Here is a 25,565-nt window from a genome sequence, read left to right on the forward strand (position 1 = left end):
CGTGATGCCAATCTACCTTGAGTATTTACACACTCAAGGGGGAGTGTTATAAACTTTCCTAGTTTAAGTGTGATTGTATAAATCCTAGATCAAATTTGATTCTTTTCATTCTTTCCTATATGGACTTGGATTCCTTAGGGATGAAGGATTTCTTCTTCCTCTTATTACTATAAATAAAGGCACCACATAGGAGGAAAAAACACACACATTTCCCTACGATTCTACAAACACAGCTCTCCTCTCTCTCTCCTTACCATCAACCTCTTCCCCTTAGTAAGATAAAATAGGCTACAACAGGGGAATATTTTTTATTCTAATAAAAAAAGATAAAAAAATAAAGACAAACCATGCATGCCTAGCTGGCTTTGATAATAAAACCATCACTACTTCGAGAAATTATTAGATGGTACAATACCACCATGTGACATTAACAGTTGGTAGTACCCACCAATAAATACATGACACGTGGCATAATAATTATTAAATAAAAAACAATAGCTAGATTTTCATCTTCCCCAATGCCGTTAGAGTCCTCTGCCAAAACCAATAACTGCTGCCCCTCGTATTCCACTCTCTTTTTTTCTCCCAAAAGCAAAAAAAATTGCCGCTTCCTTTTCTCTTGAATCGCATTCCCTACAATTAAAATCCACAAACTGCAAAACCTAGAATCTCAGGCTACTGGTACTGGAATTTTTTGTTTGAATTTGACTCCAATTTTTTATCTTGAGTTTCGTTTTATCTTTTGATTACCAGCTTGCGTAAGTTCCTGAGATTTAGTTTTCATGAACTAACTCATATTCTTCTTTAGTTGAAACCTTAAAAGTAGGCTCTGCACCATTCTCAAAAAGCAAAGCTTCACCAAGTGGAAGAATATGGATACTGGTAAAATATTTAACCTATCAACCTATTTGGTTTGTCTTTTTTTTCATTTTCTCTTTTCATTTTTAACTTGTTATTTGGCTGCTGTCATATGTCTGCTATTTTGCATCTATTATTCAACCGTTCAATTACATAAAGATTTTTCATTTACGTACAAATTTTTCTTGTACAGTATTGATTGATACCGATAGTGATGAAGAAAATAATCAGAAAGAAGATTTAATCATTTATATAAAAAGTGATGAAGAAAATAATAGAGAAGATGACCCAGTCATTGTGAATCGAACGGAGAATTCTGATGACGTTTTCTTGGGAAACGTTGTACTTAATGAAAAGGAAGTTTCTGATCTCTACAACAACTATGTTACGGCAATTGGATTTAGTGTTCGTTAGGGACAAAAGAGATATAATAGAAAGAATCAATATAGACATTGAAATTTCAGTGAAATAAATGTTGATCAATGTATTCAAACTACAACCTTTATTCATTTCACCTACATCACACACTCATTTCACCTACAACTTCCATTTACTTCACCAACCTCACACACTTATTTCACCTACATCACACACTCATTTCACCTACAACTTCCACTTACTTCACCAACCTCACACACTCACTTCACCTACAACATCCACTCACTTCTACAAAAAAATTGGATGGTGGTGATTCACTCTCAAAGCTACATGAAAGTGTTGAGGATCCGTTCATCAACCTTCAATGATCAAGCCCTGAAGGCCCCCTTAAAGAACTTCCACCAATCAAGATCAAGCCCCGACGACCCTTGAAGGAAGTGTTCATCGTTCGTCATCCGTTCATCCTAAGATCAAGCCCCAACGGCCCTTTGGATCAACAACCTCAACAAATCCACACATCCAATCGTTCTTCAAGATTAAGCCCAAAAGCCCTTGAAGATCCGCTCATCCATCAACCTTCAAGATCAAGCCCAAAAGCCCTTGAAGAAATCCACACAACCATTATTCAAGATCAAGTCCAAAAGCCCCCTTGAAGACCCGTTCATCAACCTTCAAAGATTAAGCCCTGAAGGCCCCCTTGAAGAACTTCCACCAACTCAAGATCAAGCCCCGACGACCCTTGAAGAAAGAGTTCATCGTTCATCATCCGTTCATCCTAAGATCAAGCCCCGACGGCCCTTTGGGTCAACAACCTCAACAAATCCACACATCCAATCGTTCTTCAAGATTAAGCCCTTGAAGATCCGCTTATCCATCAACCTTCAAGATCAAGCCCAAAAGCCCTTGAAGAAATCCACACAACCATTATTCAAGATCAAGCCCAAAAGCCCCCTTGAAGACCCGTTCATCAACCTTCAAAGATTAAGCCCTGAAGGCCCCCTTGAAGAACTTCCACCAACTCAAGATCAAGCCCCGACGACCCTTGAAGAAAGTGTTCATCGTTCATCATCCGTTCATCCTAAGATCAAGCCTCAACGGCCCTTTGGATCAACAACCTTAACAAATCCACACATCCAATCATTCTTCAAGATTAAGCCCAAAAGCCCTTGAAGATCCGCTCATCGATCAATGTTGAGGGTTTTCCTTCCTAGTGCTAAAATAGGTTTAGTATAATGGCACAAGTAAGGGTGTCGAATCCACAGGGACTAATTGGACCTATATACTCACTTTTTTTGCAAGAACTCTTTACTAGAGAAATAAAACTAATCAATGTAGGCAGATTTGTTGTTGTAACTTGAAAGCATAAGGAAATGAAGTAAACACAAAATGAATGAATCAACAGCTAATAAAATTAGATAGTACCAATGGAGATGAAGCTAAGGATTCGATTTTACCATTGCTAACCCAAGGCCATGCTTGTTGAATCAGATTATACTCATCCATCTACCTATTTCTTGAGTTTGTTTCACTTAGATATGATCAACCATATGATGTGTGGATTTGATCAAATGTCTCTAATCATGAGCCTAATTGTGATGTGCAACTTTGGTTCCTAATCAAGAATATGTAGTGCACAAGAAACTTTCACAAAACCAAAGGGAACACTCGGCAGGATGTTTGCAAAACATTCCCTTCATTCATTCACATATCCACCAAGATTATGCATGATGTGTGCTTTAATCTTGGCTAAACAACCTGTGGTTAATTCAAATGATGATCAAGCATTAAAATCAACACACTAAGTCACAATTAAATCGGAGAATGAAACAAGAAATAGATAGATTAAATGAGAATTCTGAATTAACTACATGGCAATCTTGCAAGGCTACATCGAATCCCTAGAGAGAGATTAGTTACACTTCATGTTTACAAAAGGTTTGACATAAAAATATATAACATGAGTGAACATAGGATTAAGAAGAAAGAACCCTTGAAGCAAAACTGATGTCGAAATCCCTTAAGAGTTGCCTTCGGTGTTGGTGCTCCAAGTGTGTTGTAAATGAAGGTGGAGCGGCTAAGGTTGAATGGTTTCTGCGAATGGGAGAGTGTATGGAATGGAATGAAACCGAGAAGAGATTGTGTAGAAATGGAAGGGGATTTGCGGCAAAGGGGAAGATTGGATGTGTTTGTGGTATCTTGTGTATGAAAATGAGATGTGTTTTTGTGTATGAATGCATAGGTTTTTATAGGGGGAATGGGAGAATATGTGGATGATTGTTTAAGAGTGAATGTGGATGAAATAATGATGGAAAAACAGCTAGGTTGTTGGTGGAAAGGCAAGGGAATGCACGGCATTGTGTGTGGAATTGCATGTGAATGCTGTTTTGGTGCTGAAAATGCATGTGAGTGCATGTTTTGGTGCTGGAAATGCAAAAGGGAGTTGGAAAGGCAATGGGAGTGCACGGCATTGAGTTATTGTTGGTGTGTGAATGCATGTGTTGAATGATTAAAGTGCATGTGGGTGAATATGTGGCTGAAATGATGAAGTAGGAAGGTGGAAATGCATGTGAAATGCTGGAAAAGGATTGGGAATGCACGGCATGGAGTTGTTGTTGGTGTGTGAATGCATGTGTTGAATTGGTGGTGCAATGATGAAAGAGTAAGTGCATGTGTGTGTGAATGGTGGTAGTTAGGGTGAATTATGATGAATGCATGTGGAATAAAAATGGAGAAGGTGGTGTAATGATGAAGTGGAATGGCTGAAAATGCAAGGGGGAGTGCAAGGCACGGCAATGGGTGTTTCTTGATGGTTTTGGGGTTGTGATGCATGTGAATGCATGTGGCTAAGGGTTGTTGATTGGGCTAGAGGTTTTGCATGGCTCAAAGGATTGTTTGATTGGGCTAGGCCCTTTGTTTTATGTCCAAAGTGCATACAAGGCTTTCAAATTCGTCCAACACTTTGGCTCCAAGCATATGCTATCCATTCCAAGCCCAATTTTGCTCCAAAATGCTCCAAAATGCATCTTTTTGCTTCCTTAGCCATATGAACCTAAAAACACACGAAAATGGCTTAAACTACTAAAACAACTATGAATTAACAACATAGATGCACGAAAACAAGCTAAGTAAGTCGCCTAAATATGCTCATATCAATCAACCTTCAAGATCAAGCCCAAAAGCCCTTTGAAGAAATCCGCACAATCATTATTCAAGATCAAGCCCAAAAGCCCCCATGAAGACTCGTTCATCTACCTTCAAAGATCAAGCCCTGAAGGCCCCTTGAAGAAACTTCCCTCAAAGATCAAGCCCTGAAGGCAAGGCCCCTTGAAGAAACTTCCCTCAAATTGGATGGTGGTGATTCACTCTCAAAGCTACATGAACGGGTCTTCAAAGCTACATGAAAGTGTTGAGGATGACGAAATTATGACACGAAGATCGTCCGTTGCCATCACCATGCGCGATTTCTTCCCCAAAGACTTCTTCAATCACTCGGTCAAGACTCCTTGCTATGAAGATTGCAAGGAATGCCTCTCTAAGATCGTTTGACAAATTCAAAAAGCTCCTCGTTCGCACAAGCCTAAAAGGTGACAACCAAACGCTCATTGCCTGCATGAGCTGAAACTACAAACGGCACCAAAAGCTCCTTGCCCACAAGAGCATAAACTGTGTATGGCAAAATAATCATCAAAATCACCATTAAAATGATTTAAATAAAAAAAAATAAAAAAAATAAAAAAATAAAAAAAACCATCACTCATTTGAACTATGTCATGACTTGATCTTTCCTTAACCAAGGGTACGTAGGCAACTTGAAACTTCAAAACTTTAAGTACAGTCACATCATCAACAAAAACACAAACATTTTGAAGAATAAAGAGCAAATTCAAGAATGCAAACACTTCATTTCTTTAAAGGAAAAAAGTTGGCCCCAGAACCTAATTACAAAAAAAAAAGCAGAAGACATTACTTGAAAACTATGTGCCTAAAACTACGAAGACAATCTTCAAGCAAGCCTTCCAAAGTCTTCAAAGTCTCTACCTCGGTGGGAGACAAGATGGGCAATTCCATAGCCATGCCTTTCCCTTGTTCTAGGAGTGAAATCTCCTCTTGGCATTAAGAAAGTGTAGCTCCCTACTCCCCGAGAACATTTTCAAGTCGTGATGCTTCGATGCCCAGCTGTTCTTGCTCTTGTATCAATGTATCTAGATGCACCTGGACGGAAGCTAAAGAAGTCTCTGTGGCTTGATAATCTCCCAAAGCAACTTACTAAGAAGACCGGACTTAGGTTAGTGACAAGTTTATTGCTGCAAGCTAGTGAGCTTTAACATCTGGACTCAACTTCTTCGAGAAAATAAAATTAAAAAGACACCTGCTGCTGGGTTGCTTTGGCTTCAATAAAAGGTTGCCTGATTCAAGTGATGCCTTGTTTCCTTCCTCCACCACAAGATAGCAAATATTGCAGCTGCTGGCTGTGCAATGGTTGCGCAGTGATGGTGCGATCCCATATATATATATATATATATATATATATATATATATATATATGTGTATAGGAACCCAAAGAAGGAGATGAAGTACGGCGACTGCGCAGGTAATGATGCAGTGACTGTACGAGTCCGCATGCAGAAAAGGATGTAGGCGAGGAATCCCATTGAGGAACCCAGAGAAGTAAATGAAGTGCAACGATTGTGCAAATAATGGTGTGGTGACTATGCAAACAGCAATCCGCATGCAATGAAGAATGTAATAAGATGACTGTGCAAATAAAAATTAAAAAAAAAAAAGGCCCGCATGCGATGTAGCAAAGAACCCAGCAGTGCCAATCTACCATACTCGTCATCAGAACAATGTACATGCACACAAAGGTGCAAGCTACTGTTAGCAAGACAAGAAGAAAAAGGAAAAGAGATGGTGGCAACATAATTATGGAAAAGAAGAAAATAGGGGAAGGATGGTGCACGGCACCACCTTGCAAAAGTATCATTTAAAAAAAAAAAAAAAAAAAAAAAAAAGGAAGGAAGTAACACATCTTAATATGTTTTGTTTGTACTTAACACAATACGCTGAATGAAATAAAGCATGTCTATTGATATCTCTGAGAAATTACAAATGCGTACAAAAAAAAAAAAAAAAAAGAAGAAAGAAAGAAAGAAAAAAAAAAGAAAAAGAGAAGGAGCCTTCACAAAGGTTGCTTACATGAAGCCCCACTACTTGGCGAAACCCCAGGAACGGGTGGCATTGAAGATAGATTATTCGAAGCCTCAATACTTGGTTGAACGCTAGATGACGAAGGAAAACGGTGTCTCTGAAAGAAAGCCACAAACCTCTGATGGTCACTTTGAATCCGACCTTCAAATTCTTGCAGCTGATCAAGCTTCCTCTTTATGCTCGTCAAATAATTATTTGCAAGCATGTGCAAATCTCTATTCTCGTGCTTAAGCTGTCTGATCTCTTGTCTAAGATTTTCCACCTCGATCGTCAATGATTCAACTTGATGGGTTCGAGCAAGTAGGCGTTGGCCCATGTTGGACACAGAGCCCACACACTGAACACTGAGAGCTAGGGACTCTTGAATGGCCAACTCATCGGACCGTCTTGAAAACAGCCTATTATCTCTAGGAGTGAGGAGGTTCTTAGCTACTACCGTAGCCATTGTTGCATTTCTCATCATGGAGTCTTCACCTGTAAGAGGCCCATTAGAAGATAAGAAAGATGGGCACCATATATTACCCTGACGCAGCGCACTTGTATCACTGCTGAGACTCAAATCTAAGCAAATGTTAGATGGGTTAGCCATTTTCAAAGATGTTAAAAGAAAAGGGTTGGATGGAGTAAGATCTCAAAAAAAAAAAAAAAAAATACACCGAAGACGATTTTCACGAACGGGCAATCTTTAAAGTGTGCATGTTGGATGTGATCGATACCTCTATAAAAGGAGAGGTAACACAGCTACCAATTCAAAAAAAAAAAAAAAAAAAATCGAAGAGACACCACTCTTCGAATTTTAAAAGCCGAGTTTTCCTATGTAAAGTTAGTCAACACTTTTCAGACGCAATCTTAGCTTTTCAGATAACGCGTGCAACTTTGTCGAAGATCTCTGACAAAGTTGAAAACACGTGGAGTTCACTATTCCAACTACCACACTTTTGCCGACAAGCGTGGGTGGCAAAGTCGCACCCGCACCACTACCTGCTATTAAAATGCCTATATATGTCAACATTCATGGCAAGGCATACATCCAAAACGCCTGACTCTTCTTCCCTGCCAAGAATGCAGCTGCAACCAAACCTCTCAATATACTTAGTTTTCTTCTTCCCTGAAAACACCTCTTCAACCACGTCTTCAAAAGTAAACGTATCTCATATCATCAGGGTCGAAAGCAAGAGTATCTCAAAGCATGCCTTTTCCATGTCCTTTCTTTTGTTCCTGTTCTTCCCTGCAAGACAAAGAGAAAGAGAGCAATTAGTCGACACTTGGAATCAAGCTTCCCGTCTGGAACCGATTACCTAGAACCCCTTCCCTGATTGCTTACCCATCACTGCTCTCAAGTACTCATCTTCAAATGTTGATGTACCCCCAAAGAAGATACCAGATGCCTAGAGAACAGATGAGGCAGGAGGAAACGGTAGATCGAAGCATGTGGAGATAAGCGTAACAAATATATGTGCTAATGCATCCGCTACTTCTTCGACAGCAAAAGTATCTCATATCATCAGGAGCGAAAGCAAAGGTATCTCATATCATGCTTTTTCCCTGTCTTTTCCTTTGCCCTTGCTCTTGCCTACAAGACAAGGAGAAAGAAAGCAATCAGTCGGAACCCGAAATCAAACTTCCGATCTGGAACTGATTGCCCAGAACCCTTGCCTGGTTGCTTACCTAGCGTTGCTCTCGAGTGCTCGTCTTCAACTGTTGGTGAGTCTCGAATTCCCTCAGCGAATACTTTAGGACAGGTGACATGATGTTGGCTCTTTACACTGAAGCTACCAAGCATGGATGAATCGCTAAGAAGTGATGCTCTGAAAGACCATTTAAAGGCAAAGGGTTGCGCACCACCTCGGCTATGCAAAAAAAAAAACAAGCAGAGAAGAATACAGTACAAGGAGCTGGAACAAATCACCGTAACACGACGCCCTCCCCTGCAGAACCGCATAATCCAAATAGAGGAGTTTAAGTCAAATCCAAGCTCGACATCGTCGTTCTAATCAAAGAGCTCGAGAAGCCTCAACAACCTTCTGCTGGCATCGTCGCCAAAGAGCAAAGCCTCGCCACGCAACGCCATTAAATCGCCAGTACTTCTACGAAAGCAAGAGTATTTCATATCATGCTTTCTCCATGTCCTTTCCTTTGTCCTTGTTTTTACCTGCAGGGCAAGGAGAAAGAGAGCAATCAGCCAGCACTCGGAATCAGCCTTCCGATCTCGCCTGGAACCTATTCCCTGATTTCTTACCTAGCGTTGCTCTCGAGTAGTTGTCTTCAACGGTTGCTACACTTCCAGGGAAGATACCACATCTGTCTGGAGAACAGATAAGACGAGTGACAATGAAACATCAATCTTGTGGATCGTCAGCAAACGTAACAACTGCACGTGCTGATTCATCCCCTAACCTTCTTCAATATGAATTGGAAAGATTGAACAAAGAAACATGCCATCACCTCTACCTCGTGCTTGCCTGCCATGTGTCTGAATCCTAAAACCGCTCGTGGTCCTATTTTCATTCAAGATCAAGCATCGATGGCCCTTGAAGAAATCACAAGTCTGATTCAAAATCAAGTGTTCACCACCCTTGAATCAAATTCAACTCCATATAAAAGGAGTAAGTTCAGACCTCTGGAGGAAGCCAAAAAACCCTCCAGCCCAGTTCAAGATTAAGCCGGTGGAAAATCAACGATCGGAGGAAACCAGAAAATCTTCCAGTCGAATTCAAGATCAAGCCCCGATAGCCCTTGAAGAAATTTCCAGCCCAATTCAAGATCAAGCATCGACGGCCCTTAGATCGACATCTACATTAAGGGACTTCAAAACACATCTTCTACACGTGACAAGCACATGTATACGACTCGCCTTGAAGTGGGGGCATTTATAGGCATTGAAATTTCTATGAAATAAATGTTGACCAATGTATTAAAATTACAACCTTTATTCATTTCACCTACATCACACACTCATTTCACCTACAACTTCCACTTACTTCACCAACCTCACACACTTATTTCACCTACATCACACACTTACTTCACCTACCAACCCCATTTATTTCACCTACAACATCCACTCACTTCACCAAAAAAAAAGGATGGTGATGATTCACTCTCAAAGCCTATAAATAGGCTTCTCCATCAAGAGAAAAAGGAAGGGAATTTACATCACACCAAAACCTTGAAGCCTTGAAGCCTTGAATCTCTAAAGCTCTCAAGCAAATACCGAAGGATCAAGAAAGCACTCTTCGTTCTTCGTCAAATCCTCCTTCAAGATCAAGCCCCAACGGCCCTTGAAGAACTTCCACCAACTCAAGATCAAGCCCCGACGGCCCTTGAAGAAAGTGTTCATCGTTCATCATCCGTTCATCCTAAGATCAAGCCCCAACGGCCCTTTGGATCAACAACCTCAACAAATCCACACATCCAATCGTTCTTCAAGATTAAGCCCTTGAAGATCCGCTCATCCATCAACCTTCAAGATCAAGCCCAAAAGCCCCCTTGAAGACCCGTTCATCAACCTTCAATGATCAAGCCCTGAAGGCCCCCTTGAAGAACTTCCACCAACTCAAGATCAAACCCCGACGGCCCTTGAAGGAAGTGTTCATCGTTCGTCATCCGTTCATCCTAAGATCAAGCCCTAACGGCCCTTTGGATCAACAACCTCAACAAATCCACACATCCAATCGTTCTTCAAGATTAAGCCCAAAAGCCCTTAAAGATCCGCTTATCCATCAACCTTCAAGATCAAGCCCAAAAGCCCTTTGAAGAAATCTGCACAACCATTATTCAAGATCAAGCCTAAAAGCCCCATTGAAGACTCGTTCATCAACCTTCAAAGATCAAGCCCTGAAGGCCCCTTGAAGAAACTTCCCTCAACCTTCAAGATCAAGCCCCAATGGCCCTTGAAGAAACTTCAAACCGTTCATCCAAGATCAAGCCTCGACAGCCCTTGGATCAATCGCACATCCACAAATCAACACCTTACAGAGATCAAATCAAAGGATCAAATTACAAAGAGATTGTAACCCCAAAATCCTTAATTAATACAAAATATATTTTGTACACGTGTTCTTGTTTCAGGAATTTTTTGTGTTTACAGTCAACTAAGACAAGTTTGTTATCTTTGTTCAAAAGAAGGTTTTAAGGTAGAAGGTGACCTGTCAGAAGCAAGCAATTCTTATAAACTAGAGACAAGAAGAGGTTGCAAAGCTAGAATTGAATTTGTAGTACAAATGGATGGTACGTTGAAACTTGCTCAATTTTTTTTCTCAAAACAATCACGAGCTTGCTAAACCAGAAGAGAGGTAGTTTTTGAGAAAAAATAGAAAAGTTTCTAAAACTCATTTGGGTATGATTAAAACCATGGTAGCTGCAGGAATAAGGACTACAAATACATATTCTTATTTAGCAGAAGAAGTTGGCGTTCCCAGATTGTAGGTTTTACATAAAGAGATTGCTACAATATTGTGAATAAGGAAAAACTGTCATGTTTGAAGCAGGGGATGCTCAAAATTTGATCAACCTTTTGAAGCACAAGCAAGCAGAAGATCCTATGATCTTTTACACTGTGCAAGTGGATCTAGAAAATCAAATGACAAACCTTTTTGGAGAGATGGAAGGTCACGACTTGACTATGAGTGCTTTGGGGATGTTGCAGCATTTGATACTACATATAGTACCAATAGGTATAACATGATTTGTGGTCCTTTTGTTGGCGTTATCACCATTGGAAAAACATATTGTTCGGTTATGCATTTTTACTGGATGAGAAAACATAAATATTTACTTGGTTATTTTATACTTTTTTAGAATCAATGAGAGAGGTCAAAAGCGAAAGACAATTTTTATTAATCAGTGTCAAGCTATGGCAAATGGCTTTGAAAAGTTTTTTCTGGGGTATGTCATCGTTTATGCTCGTGGCACATCATAATGCATGACCCAACTTTACGTTTTTCGAATTTTAGATTCTACATAAATTGTGTATGTATTATATCCATAATTATTAAATTGTGTGAATTTGATATTGCCATGAATTGCATCCTATATATGTTCATTCATTAAATTATTTAATTAAATATGCATTAAATTAATTGAAAAAAAATGGATTTTTTTTTTACGGTTCTTCGAACCCATGACCTGAGCCTACACCAGAGCCAGAAGCTCTACGCCTTTGGAACCCATATGCACGACATTGTTTTGACATCATCTACCTGCCAAACTCCGATGCCTCACGGCTTCCCACGCATGGCCAACAGCCATGCTCTGCCATCCTCAATAACCTGCAGCCGTCACTGACTTTGATTTTGGCCAAGATTCGTAAAGAGAGCAATGACATATTTTTGAATGATAATAATGATGATGATTGTAACACAAATGGTTGCTTAGTTGATGAGCCATAAATATTGATTCCTCCGGTGGTAAGGCCGAAAGGAGTAAGCAATGCCAAATTAAAAAACGGTATGGAGAAACCATAAAAGAAAGCATCAAAAGATATTGTCTCATCTCGTAAGTGAAATTTTATATTTTTATTGACTATTAGATGTAATTCCAATATTCTTTATTACTTAAAAATTGAAATTTGATTTGTAGGAAAACCCAAGAAGCCAAGCAATATAGGCCCTTCACATGGTTCAGCACCATATGATTCAAATTTTCTTCAACAACTCAGTGCACCCACTTGTACAAATGTTAGACAGGTTTATCCAGCTATGAGCTTGTTAACAACAAATAGTCATGCATTGCCACCATCAAACCAAGTAATCTAATTTGTTAGTTTACAATCATGTATGTTTTAAGACCTTGAATGCTCTTATCTTCTCTAAATTCGACTAATTGCGTATCATCTTATAATTGTTATGCAGGTCTTCCTAGCTGTGAGCTTGTTAACAACAAACAATCATGCATTGCCTCCATATAACCAAGTAATCCAGCTTAGTTTTTCATTTACAAGTATGCTACAAGATAGTCAATTTATGGCGAGTCAGGTATTGATAGATTTACTTTGTGAAGGAAGAATTTATGAATACATGTGGCAGAATTCATCATATTTGTTTTTTTTAGCATTTAGTTAATGTGAAGCTATATGTAATGCAGGATTCACATCCATATGTTTATGGGTGACAATAATAACTTTGCTCTTAATTATTTTTCTATATCTTTCTTGTTTTAAGATTAAGTGCGCCTGTCAGTTGAGTAATGTACTATCATGCTAGATATCATAGTGAATAAAGCATATAAGGAGCAAAGTGCCAAGGCATAATAAATCATGTCAGCCATACGATGAGTTATATAAGATACCATTTTGTCTCATTAAATTTACAGCCACAAGCTCACTTGTACTTACAACAGCAAAAGGCTATTAAAACATTGTATGTCACTACAAAATTGTAGCATTTGATACAACAAATCCAATTCCATACATCAACCTAAAATGAACGGTAGCTATAACTGAAAGTAGTAATCTGAAGCAACCCAAAATCCAATTCAAGTTGTCTTTCATTCTTGCAATCTGACACCCCCTAAAAACATTAGAGAGAAAAGCTTAATCAAATGAAAAAAATCCCATAGAAGTTCTCTTTCAATCTTGCAATCTCCATCCATGGACATTATACCCAAAGGACATAGGGCATTTCCTGGAGTTTCATCAAACCTTGATAGACATTCTTTTAGTTCCTGGTACATACCAAAATCCCACTTAATCAATTACAATGAATTAGTAAAAACAAAGACACTTTAAGATCCAATTTGTTTAACTAAACTCATAAATTGCCAAAGTCTTACGAATCAATAAAAAATAGAAAGGACACAAACCATAAAGCAAAGCATTCAAGTCTTTCGTATCATGTTTGTAATTCTTTCAAGTACCTCTAGCTTTTACTTTCTCTCTAGCTCTCTTTGTTAAATAGAAAATTGGCATTGCCCTAACATTTATAATACACAAATTTCATGTTTAAGAAGAAAACAAGAACAGAGACAGAGTTGGGGCCCCAATTAATTGAATAAATAAAGCAATCACTCGACATGTAACAATTGTAAATAAAAAAAATTAAAAATAAATAAAAATAAATAAAAAATAAAATAAAATAATCTAAGATGACCTAGAACTCCAGAATTTACCCAAGTTGGAATCCATAAGGGTAAAACAAAATTCAAGCAAGAAATTGCAGTCAGATTCAAGCTTGCTTAAATCAGACCCCAAAATTCATGCAAGCCGGAATCCAAAAAGGATAAAACAAAATTCAAGCAAAAAGTTACAGTACTATAGCATGACATTTCTGATTTTTGCAGTTTGTGGATTTGATTTCAAGCAAAATTCAAGCAAAAAGGGAGGCGGAGGGAATTTTATGTTTTGGTGGAAAAGAAAAATTGTAGTTTGTGGATTTGATTCAAGCAAAAAAGGTAGAGGAAAAAGGAGGTGGAATACGAGGGGTAGCAGTATTGGTTTTGGCAGAGAACTCTAACGGCGTTAGGGAAGATGAAAATCCAGGTATTGTTCTTCATTTAATAATTATTATGCCACGTGTCATTTATTTATTGGTGGGTACTACCAGTTGTCAATGCCACGTGGTGATACTGTACCATCTAATAATTTCTCTACTTATTCTACATCTTTAGTGAAGGGAACCAAAAACTAGCCATAGTTCTCTCCTTCCTCTGAAAGAGCTCTTCTTTTTGAATGTCAAATCCTACTCCCTCTGATTATAATGATGTCGATAATAAGTTCCATTAGTTTCAAATGCCTTCACAAGCTTGAAGAATGACGTCTTCATCGACTAATCCTTAAAATCCACACAAGCTTTGTAGTTAAGCAAAATATGAGCTCTTACGGAAATACCCTAAAAGAAAATCTTCAAAACCCATAGGCAAGCATTTCAACATATGATGCATGGCTTCACAAGTTTGCACAAAAACCCTTTTGTTCAACTTTGAGTTAGATTTCTCTTCATCGAGTCGCAGATGTTCACTATTGATGTAGGGTTTACCAGTCAGAAGAACCAGTTGTTGAATCGAAACAAACATCTCCAACATATTAGACTATTTTCAAAATAATTCCGTCTAGCAAAACATTGTCGCTTTCAGGCAAGCTAGGGTTGAAATCAAGGCCATAAAAATGGTAAAAGAGTTGGGGAGGCAGAGTGGGATATATAATCCCTGGGAAAGAATATGTCAAATAAAAACAAGCCTTGGTGATGTAGAGTACTCATGAAGTTCCTGTTGAAGAAGCTGTAGAGAATAGGAAGGGAAATAACAATACGCATGCAAAGAAAAAGAAAGTTCTAGGAAGCTAACTCAATGGAGATATAATTCTATTCAAACTCGGTTACTCAACATCTCAAGTACACCGTATTTAAACTTGAAAATGACAGTTAAAATAGTAAATAAAATTAATTAAAGGAAGAGCCAACATTCTACACACAACTATTAAGTACAATAATCTTGGAACTTGATGTATTTTACTCTTCCACTTTGGCCGCTCCTCAGAATTAGCAGGATTTTCATCATTTACTGATGACTTATAATTGAGACTCAAGGGGCTCTTTGGCTGGTCCTCCATTAGTCCCTCTGGGTTGAAATTGACTTGTCATTGAGTCAAAGTTTTGTAGTTGATCATCTTAATAATATGGTTATAGATCAGCCGTATTGAAAGTTGTAGAGGCCTCTGTTTTTCTTGACAACTCACTTGATAAGTACTCACCAAATCGTTTTAGAATGCGAAATGGACCGTCATCTCTATCTTGAAGTTTACCAAATTTACCTCTTGGAAACCTCTCTTTGTGCAAATTAATCCACACTAAATCTTAGTATTCTCATCTACTGACAAGCTTCCTTAGCAAAAAATGTGCATCTTCAAGTACATTCCTGAAGACGTAAAAGTTGAAAAGAATAGGAAGGGAAATAACAATATGCAAGCTAAGAAAAGAGCAGTTGCATGAAGCTAACTCAATGGAGATAAAATTCTATTCAAACTTGGTTACTCAACATATCAAGTACACCTTATTTAAACTTGAAATACTAAATAACAATTAAAGGAAGAGCCAATTTCTAGACAGAACTATTAAGTACAATAATCTTGGAAGTTGATTGGTATTTTACTCTTCTTGCTCCTGGAACTATCAAGTTTTTTGTTCACCCAAGATTCGTAATTGAGACTCAAGGGTGGCTCTTCGGCTGGTCCTCCATTGAGTACCTTCTCGACCAACTACCACAACTTTCATGACATTAATCCTTAAGTCATAAACCTTAAAAAAGAAATTGAACTTGGGAGACCTTGCCTTAGGGTTCTTCTTAAAACCGTTTGGCTAGTGATGCATCTATACAATTATGAAAAATGGCTTGTTATGGAACTAATGATCACAAGGAGGGTAAGTAACTCTTAGAAAAGTTCTTCAACTCAAGGAATCTCGTCTCCACGCCATCTTCTATTTGTTCAATTTCCCCACAAAAGTTCAACCTCAGATGTTCTTCCAATGTTTCTTCTTTAATCTCCCCATGATTAAGCTTTCATGTTGGTTTGTGCTTAATCTCATGCTCCTTCACACTCGATGTCAATGGTGTCCTACAAGGTAGGGTTTTTAGTTTTTTCTATTTAAGCAACTTATGTAATTGAATTTATGAGTTTCTTTATGTTATCAACAAATCTTTAGAGCTTTCTTAATTTTTGTTTGTGGATTATGGATTATTGATGCATTTCAATTTGTGTTATTGGATATAAACGTTTGTTAAGTCTTTTCATCATACATTCTGCTACGTTAACATCACACTTATAAGTGGTGAGAAATACACACTAAACTTAGTGTTGTATGATGACCTCACAATATTATATATTGGGAAGAACAAATAAGTGTGGGATCTTAAGTTCAACTCCAATCTAAACCTAGTTCGTAACCAAATTGTTATGTATGGCCTATTGTGTGGCTAATCTCAATTTGCCACTTCTTCAGTTAATTTTAAAATCTACTCCTAAAATCTCTTTTATTTTTAACTCTTGTTAAGGAGGAAAATGTTGGAAGTATGCCCATAAAGCCCTCATTGATGTAATAGCTTTTGGAATACTCATTATGTTAAACTCTTATTTGTTTAATGGAAGAGTAAAGCTTATTGTTAATTGCTATTTATTGTATCATGTGTTTAAGCAATAGGGGAATCCAAGTGATGTATTCGATGTAAGAGATAATGATCTAAGCAGTTTAGATTAACAAGACATTTCTCTTATGCTCATTCCTAAAACGTTCCTAGCCATAGGATTGTCAATTGAGCATTGACAATCCGCTTAGATTAACATGTGTTATGTTGACTCAAGTGTGAGTATGACTAGTCTCAAGTCATTTAGTGTTGGACACTAAGACAAACACATAGTTGCACGAAAGGGTAATCGAATACACTAAACAACAATCAAAAGAGAGTTCTAAAATGCATGTCATGTAAAGACCTCATAAGTTACAATATACAACGAAGTCCTTTGACCTGAGGCATCATAGTTGTCTAATAGTTAGGTCCTTGATCTTTGACTATGTCAAAGTCAAAGGAATTCCATTGAGAATGTTCACGGCATTCTTGGGGTCAAGTTATCTAGTCATGTAGGTATGCAAATGCACAACAAGGGATCTCTAACCTTCCATGGTGGAAGGAGAATACTTTGAGATATGATTCGAGAGTCTTTGGCCAAAGCAAATGGATATGACTTAGGAAGAATGTTCCAAATCATATTCAATTGAATCATATAGAGAAGTATCACACTGGATTGCAAACATGAAACAAACTATCAGTTAAACAATGTGATTAAGAGTATTGTATCAGAGAATGACCGTATTGCATTGTAGTTGTAATTGGATAGGTTCTCCAACCACTTTTACTTAGCTTGGGTAGCCATGACATATTGCTAGGTGCCACTCATGGGTTGTGCAAGCCCTAAAGATTAGCAAACACTAATCTTCATCAAACAAAGAATTGAAATGTGGTTTCAATTCACAATCGACCAGTAAAAGTAACAATCGCCCATTGCTTCACTAATTGGAACCTAATGGATCATACATAAACCGAGTAAGGATGAACGTGAAGAAATATAAACGAGATGGATAAACAATTAAATGGTCTAATTGGGCATAGTCAAGAATTAATTAATTAGTTAATTAATCATACGAAAGGTTTGTATTGACTTTTTAAGTTAGTTTCAGGTTACGCGCCCAAAAGGGCTTTTTAGTCCACAAGGCCTATTGAATTTAAGTTGTATGACAACTAAAACTAAATGAGAAATTAGCCCATACAAAGCCAAAACCAGCCATGCTAGAGAGAGGGTGAAATTGGCTTAATTGCAAGTTTTTGTAAGGTGGTATAAAAGTATCTTTATAGCCATTCCCTCTCTAGGGTTTTCTTTGAGGCAAAAGAGCAAACATTTTCTCTCTTTGTCTTCCAAAGAGGTTGGCCACTCTAGGGAGAAATAGCTAGCAATCTTTCTTCTCCCTAGTAATTCATTTCATCTTCACACCATCATCCTTGGTGTGGAGACTTAGAGGTTTGCAATCTTGCAAACTTTTGGAGATCCTGTCCTCATATCCTCAAGGAGCAAAGGAGAAGTAAAGAAGCAACCATCGAAGGAGAGATGAACACAAAACATAAGGAACAATCCAAAGAGTAAGGAAGTGACTTGAAGGCCCTCCACTTGGGTGATCCCTTGTGTAAACAAGGATGAGATAATGAAACTCAAACTCTCTCCTCTTTAATTTGTTAAAGAGTCCTGTTGTTCATCATTCACTAGGCTTTGAAAGTCATGGGTTTATTGAATTGTTTTGAGAGCATACCTTAAAGCGTTATATGTATGCTTGTACACTCAAATATTCTCATATGTTCTTAGATAGGGCAAAATTTTGCCTCCTAAAAATTGTTCTATTGTCAAATGATTTGAGTTGTATGCTAATATTCTAAATAGAATTTAGGTTAACATTACTAAAACTGATCCTCTTTACTTTGAAAAAAAAAAAAAAAAAAAAAAAAAAAAACGATAATGTTATTTCCTTAAACTTTGCAAACGCATACAGAGGGTGCCAATTGAGTACATAACTCCAATGACCAAGTAAATTTAGCCCTAAATCAAGGAAGAGACCTTGGCAAAAGCATGGCTCGAATCTTGGTAAATGCTCAAATACATGGACAAGGCTCCTCACAAAATGGTGGGAGATATTAGGGGAGCAGAAGGAGGTGTTGTAGAAAGCTAAGAGAAAGTAGGGGGCGGCGTGGGGAAGGGGGAGGGAGTCGAGGGAATATGAAGTGTGGAGGGGTTGGCAGAGGGTAATTAAGAGGGGGGGAGAAAAGCTAGAAGGAGGGTGGGAAGTAGCTGCCGCCGACTCCAAACTGGAGCAAAGGGGCGACAGATGAGATTGCTGAATACTTATGGCTTGGTTTTGGGAGGGAGAAAGAAAGGTTTTCATAGTTTGTTATGGGTGTGTGAACACGAAAGATTCCTTGAAACAAGAAACCAGAATAACGTGTACAAAATAATATTTTTTGTGTTTATGATTTTGGGGTTACGATCTCTCTCAAATTTGGTCCTCTGATTCTATCTTCGTAGGGTGTAGGTTTGTGGATGAGTTGTTGATCCAAAGGGCCGTCGGGGCTTGATCTAAGGATGAACAGTTGATGAACGGATCTTCAAGGGGCGTTGGGCTTGATCTTGAAGGTTGATGGATGAGCAGATTTTCAAGGGCTTTTGGGCTTAGTCTTGAAGAACGATTGGATGTGTGGATTTGTTTGTGCTGTTGATCCAAGGGGCCGTTGGGGCTTGATCTTAGGATGAACGATGAACACTTTCTTCAAGGGCCGTCGGGGCTTGATCTTGAAAGATGGTTTAACGAAGAACGAAGAGAGCTTTCTTGATCCTTCGGAATTCTTGGGAATTTGGATGGTTGGAAGCTTTGGAGTTTCAAAGCTTCAAGGATTTGGGGAATTCTCTTCTAATTTTGGAGTAGAGAAATGTATTTGTGAATTCCTTGATGCTTGATACCTTGATGGAGAAGCCTATTTATAGGCTTTGATCTTGAAGGAGGATTTGACGAAGAAACGAAGAGTGCTTTCTTGATCCTTCGGGATTTTCTTGAGAGCTTTAGGACTTTAAGGCTTCAAGGTTTTGGTGTGTAGAGAAATGTATTTGTGAATTGGTTTTGGTGTGTGTTGGCTTTTCTTGGGAATTTGGATGGTTGGAAGCTTTGGAGTTTCAAGGCTTCAAGGATTTGGGGAATTCTCTTCCAATTTGGGAGTAGAGAAATGTATTTGTGAATTGGTTGATGCTTGATACCTTGATGGAGAAGCCTATTTATAGGCTTTGAGAATGAATCACCACCACAAAATATTTTTTTCCTTTCCAAGCACCATTGCCTAATTTTCCCACTTAATGCAATATTGAAATTGAAGTGGTGTAACTTATGGCCTAATTTCCCACTTAATGCAATATTGAAATTGAAGTGGTGTAACTTATGGCCTAATTTCCCACTTAATACCATTTTAAACTTGAAGTGGTCTAACTTATGGCCTAATTTCCCACTTAACACCATTTTAAACTTGAAATGTGTATGCTTTGTCATTGCCCAAAATGAGAAGAACTTGCTTTGATCCGTAATGGATTGAAGTGTGCTTGCCTTGTCATTGCCCAACATGAGAAGAAAAACTTGTTTTGATCCTCAATGGATTGAAATGTACTTGCCTTGTCATTGCCCAAAATGAGAAGAAAAACTTGTTTAGTCCTTCAAGGGTATTTCTTCCTATTTTGTTGAGTCACACGCCATGTGTACAATTTGTACAACACGTGGCGTATGCCATGTATGCCTTGACACGTCAAAACTTTAATGCATTGGTGAGCATTTGTTTTACTGAAATTTCGATGTCTACAGGGTGTATTTACTAAAATCGATCTTTAGTAATTAGGAATATTATGAGTCAATTTTGGTATTGGGATTAGTGCAGGAGTTCTATTTAATTATCGGAAGGCAAGCTCGTGGTTTTTAGGTCTTTGTAATTGACCAAATTATACTAGTGCCCGTAAAGAGCTGAAAGACTAAAAGCTCAAGTCACGTCTTTGGTCACAAAGCGTATGTTTATTGCATTGTGGTGGAGCTTAGGATTTAGTTCTCGGGTTTTGTACTCCACCCAATAAATTAGAAACTGCCATACAGAGTTCGAATCTGCAGAATTGAATTGTGGAAACTGCTATGATTTGTGTGAATTCGGGTTGATCTATTTAAAATTATCAAAAGTTTGAGAAAAGGGATGCCAATGTAATCTTTAAATTGTAATTCTTTTAGGGTTTGAGTGCAAAAGTGTACTAGGAAAGTTTCATCAAGTTCTTATAATTAAGACAAATATACTTGATGTATTCGTAATATTATAAATTTTAATTGAACTAAAATGAAACATCTTATGTGCTAATATGGTACTAGAGCCGTTATTTATCTGTTAGACTGAATGGCAACACATATTTTGAAAACTTTGTCTTCATATATGTTAAATTGAAGTTTGACCTTCACATGTGCCCTTGGATGCCCAATGCCAATAAAAAAACATATGGGATATAACTATATAATCCTTTTTTATTTTTATTTTTATAAACAAATGATATTATTTATACTACAGGGCATGGGTAGGTTTAGCGTTAGTAATAATGTCGTTTAAATTCATCTTTAACGAGAATCGAATTTAAGACTTCTTACTTACAAGTAAAAAGGAATACTACTCAACCGTAATACTAAGTGGCTTCTTTTTTATTAACTTGTGTAGCTTATAGTTTTCCTCTCGCTCTCGATCTCTCATCCGACGATGAATAAGAAGCCGTAGTGTCCTATCAACGTTTCATTCATGAATCATGATAAGGTGAGGGGCTCTTTTTGAAGTGGCACATATTTTGCAGCCCCCCTCCTACCAAATCCAACAAAGTAGCACTTTTTCCTTCTTTTCACCACATTTCAGACTTCAGAAGAGTCTCTTCCGTTGGCTTACAAAATAAGACAAATCAAATACGTGCCCACCAACTTTGCTTATACCCCAAAGCACCCAACCATAACACTTAATTGTAGCTAGAGAGAGAGAGAGAGAGAGAGAGAGAGAGAGAGAGAGAGAGAGAGAGTGAGTGAGAGAGTGAACAGTTGTCCTAAAATTGGCATTCTAAAAAGAGTTTTTCATGCTTGTTAAACAAGACTAATGGAATGAGAACTATAAGGGGTCCTCACACGTCGCCAACTGACTTAATCATGATGTTAGTCCTCTTCGTATATATAATCTTAATTCGTTCAACGAGAACAACAAGATCAAATAACTAAAAGAAAGTACTCCTGCACATTATAGCCATCAAGTAGTGCGCATCCACAACCTCTTAGTTACCTAATTCATGACAAACAGAATGCGGCCTTCAGCCCCGTCTAAAATACTCGTAGGCATATCTTCCGATGCAAATGACAGCCGGGAATTGCTCTCATGGCCCATCAGAGTTCTTGCTCTTCCAAATGACAACATTGTTGCCATCCATGTTCTTGGTCGGTTGGTTTGTATCAATTTACAAATATTTTTGTTTATCACTTTAACAAAATAGTAGCATGGTCAACTACTCAAGTTATCTGTATTTGTAGGTCTTACATATGGTTATCTATTTTTCAGTTGGCGAGGAGAGGAAAAAGCACGAATTAGCAACTAAAAATCAATCGCAGCTTCGTCGAGCAAAAGCCAATGTTATATCTGTGCTTGGAGAATTTGCCAGGAGTTGCCAATCCAAGCAGGTGACCTGAGCATAAGGATGTGAAATATTGTCGTCTTCTTTTGGAAATTGTAAAATGTTCTCAGTATCGGTAACCTTGTTTTGAAGTTATAATAAGGCTCATATGCATGACATTAATTTTCAGGTCAATTTAGAAGCAAGAGTGGTTTTTAGCTCAAGTGTTGGAAGAGGCCTCATTGAGGAAGCAAAATCACTTTCAGCTGACTATCTTCTTCTTGGTGGCTCAAGAAACCAATCCAAAAGGTGAAAATTTTCCTACTCTTTTTTTTTTTCTTCCAATTTTCTTCAATAGTATAATTGATATTGATCACATGATCATTGACATATCTTCCTCACTGAATTAGAACTCCATCCATCACAAAATATTGCTTCAAGCATGCCCCGGCTAATTGCACACTGGTTTTACTTGGGAAATTAAGGCAACCTCAACAAAATTCAGATTCAGAATCTGCAAACTCTAAAGGTAGCTAGTTTCAAAATGTTTGAGGTGTGGCAACTCCTCTGGATTGTATTCTAATCTGTCTCTAATTAATATTAGAAATCCTTCAATCAAGTTCAAGAACGTCGTTGCAAGATATCATGCACAGTAGCAGAACTACATCCTTTTCTGAAAAGCAAACTGTCCAAGAAACAGGGAACAAAAACCCTTCACCAGGAACTGTTTTACATGAATTTGAAGCTGAATCTCAGAGCACAGAAGATGATACCTGTAGCTATGCAGACTCGACCATTACAGCATCCCCCTCTCTTGCTCCTCCCAATTTCAAAAACCAAGCCAACCTAAGAAAACAACGACTGTCACCTTGCAGAATCATCACTTCATTTTTAGGTTCACCATTCAGAAAACGAAATGGAAGGTTATCCAAGAACGAACTGCAGCTACCTTCATTGAAGTGCTTCAGCTACAAGGAGATCATGAATTCCACAAACAACTTCCAACCAGGTAAAAGTGTCAGTACAATTAGTACTGAAAATAGTTATTTGAAAATGTTGAAAACTGTGGGGTTTTGCCATCCTATCTTGTAGCACTGTGGTTTCCGGCTTACTTGGAATTCTCATGCAATTTGTTTCCTCTGCGTTTCAGATAATATAGTAGGTCGAGGTGGGTATTCAGAAGTATATAAGGGCGATCTTTCTGATGGAAGACGCATTGCGGTTAAGATGTTGGCCAAGGACAGCAAGGATGCTAACAAGGAAAAAGAGTTCCTCATGGAATTGGGTGTAATTTTACATGTCAGCCATCCTAATACTGCTAACTTAGTTGGTTGCTGCATTGAAAACGGACTCTACCTGATTTTCGATTTCTCTCCAAAAGGAAATTTGTCATCTGCTTTGCATGGTAACAAAGATTTACTTACTGCCTCAGGAGTTATTCATGACCTGTTGAATTATGGACATTAATTATGCCTGCTAGAACAACTTGAATTATTACTTGAGACAATTTTCAGGTAAATCCTGCAAGTCGCTTTCGTGGCCTATTAGATACAAGATTGCCATTGGAGTTGCAAGAGGTCTGCACTATCTACATAAATGTTGCAAGCATCGAATAATCCATCGGGACATAAAAGCCTCAAATGTCCTTCTGGGACCAGATTATGAGCCGAAGGTGAACAAGCAAACATCCTTTTTCAGTATAACGTAATTGGTCGCCATTGATTTGTTTAATTTAGATATGAATTTCCCTCTCTGTAGATTACAGATTTCGGACTAGCAAAGTGGCTTCCTAACAAATGGACTCACCATGCTATGCTTCCAATTGAGGGTACATTTGGGTACTTAGCACCAGAGTACTTCATGAACGGAATTGTCGATGAAAAAATTGATGTTTTTGCATTTGGGGTTCTTCTTATGGAAATTGTAACTGGAAGAAAGCCTGTGGATTCATCAAAACTAAACCTTCTCGTATGGGTAAGAATTTGTTACTTCTATATATATAACATGCAAACGCACACCGCATGTGCAAAGACACGTACATATCAGTAAATTTATTGGATTAGACAAACTGAAAATTCTTCACGTTTACCATTCCGGCTTTTTAGGAACGTAATGGTTGACATATATCATGCGCAGGCAAAGCCTCTTATGGAATCAGGGGACATAGCCAAACTAGCTGATCCAAAACTGGAAGGAAAATATGATGCAGAACAACTGCAGAGAGTAGTGCTTACAGCTTCCAATTGTGTGAGACAATCCTCAGTATGGCGTCCCGCAATGAGTGAGGTAAATTCCGAATACAATACATTCCTCCATGCACGAATTGAGACTGCTTTATATATTTGATTTTCTCTTTGCTTTTAGGTGTTAGAGCTTCTGACCAATGGCCACCACTCTGAAGTTGCAAGGAGCTGGATTCCTAAGTTTTCATCGGATGAGTTGGATGATTATTCGATGGTTTATGGATACGAAGTTCCAGTAGATATTGATTTGGAGAAATACTTATGATTATTAGATCCTTGATTTTTATTTATTTATTTTCTGCACCATGATTTTAGGTTTAATTACTAGTGACACGAGAACACGAGATACAATTGATAGAGTAAGAGATAAGAAGTTGGATTGTTCCTTTTAACTCAAGTGTCGGAGAGAATCACCATGGAATGTGATGCGAGAGATACTAATAGGGAGACATACCCCCGGTTGTACCGAAGAATCCCCAAAGTATTGGACTACATCTACATGCTACAACTGAAGAATATCTGCAGTTAAATCCAATGTTACTTTATAGGAGGAACTTCAAGTATTACAATTATGTAATTTTTGCCACAACTATGAATTGAGAGGTAAGATTATCTTTACCTAAGAAAATACAGAGCATTCAAAAGTCCATATCAACAGAAATAAAGAACGTAACGCAATTTCCTTTAAACAATTTGACCTTCAAATTCAATGAAATTCTAGCAAAGCACAACCAAATGAATTTACCGATGACCATGGGAGCAAATAACAACTATTTACTCCTTGGTATTCACAGTATCGGTCTAGGAACTAAAATTTCAGAGAAATGAAACAGAGAAGGTTGTACCTCCTTTTGCTTCTAAAGCTGTAAGGTGATGCCAAGTCTTTTGTCTTCTTCCACCTCGTCTGCCAGAGACAAGAAAAGTCGATTTATAACATGCAGCTGCACATGCATGTATTCCAAGTTTTGACTATGATTCTTTTAGCTACTCTGGTTTCCTGAAATTTTCCCGGAATTCTCTTCGTTTGCTTCTGTTTCTGGGAAAATTTTGTTGGAAAATTTAATAATAATAATATTATTATTATATTAAATTAAATAATTAAATAATTTAATAGAAATTAGAAGTGATGCCTTTTGGTGGAATATCTGTCATTTCTAATAAAGAATTGTAACTTTGACTCTTCATTAATGATCACATGT

At 37.9% G+C, this 25,565-nt stretch overlaps 1 protein-coding gene across 1 annotated transcript; it reads left to right on the forward strand.

Moving 5' to 3' along the window:
- The first annotated feature begins 21,805 nt into the window (after positions 1–21,805).
- On the forward strand, positions 21,806–24,631 carry LOC137730625 (probable receptor-like serine/threonine-protein kinase At5g57670). Its single transcript, XM_068469604.1, has 10 exons — positions 21,806–21,950; positions 22,072–22,190; positions 22,314–22,432; positions 22,534–22,652; positions 22,728–23,132; positions 23,274–23,528; positions 23,638–23,795; positions 23,882–24,097; positions 24,260–24,409; positions 24,488–24,631. The coding sequence occupies exons 1-10, from the start codon at positions 21,806–21,808 to the stop codon at positions 24,629–24,631; spliced, it is 1,830 nt and encodes a 609-aa protein (XP_068325705.1).
- The last annotated feature ends 934 nt before the right edge of the window (positions 24,632–25,565 follow it).

The sequence above is a fragment of the Pyrus communis genome, chromosome 4, assembly GCF_963583255.1.
Source record: "Pyrus communis chromosome 4, drPyrComm1.1, whole genome shotgun sequence".
Taxonomy (NCBI): Eukaryota; Viridiplantae; Streptophyta; class Magnoliopsida; order Rosales; family Rosaceae; genus Pyrus; species Pyrus communis.

What these genes read in the sequence shown, in the direction of transcription:
- LOC137730625 (XM_068469604.1), top strand. Translation starts at nt 21,806, where the DNA reads ATGACAAACAGAATGCGGCCTTCAGCCCCGTCTAAAATACTCGTAGGC. An exon ending in TGTTGCCATCCATGTTCTTG is followed by an intron (nt 21,951 to 22,071) that starts GTCGGTTGGTTT and finishes TCTATTTTTCAG; the next exon opens with TTGGCGAGGAGAGGAAAAAG. An exon ending in CACAAACAACTTCCAACCAG is followed by an intron (nt 23,133 to 23,273) that starts GTAAAAGTGTCA and finishes TCTGCGTTTCAG; the next exon opens with ATAATATAGTAGGTCGAGGT.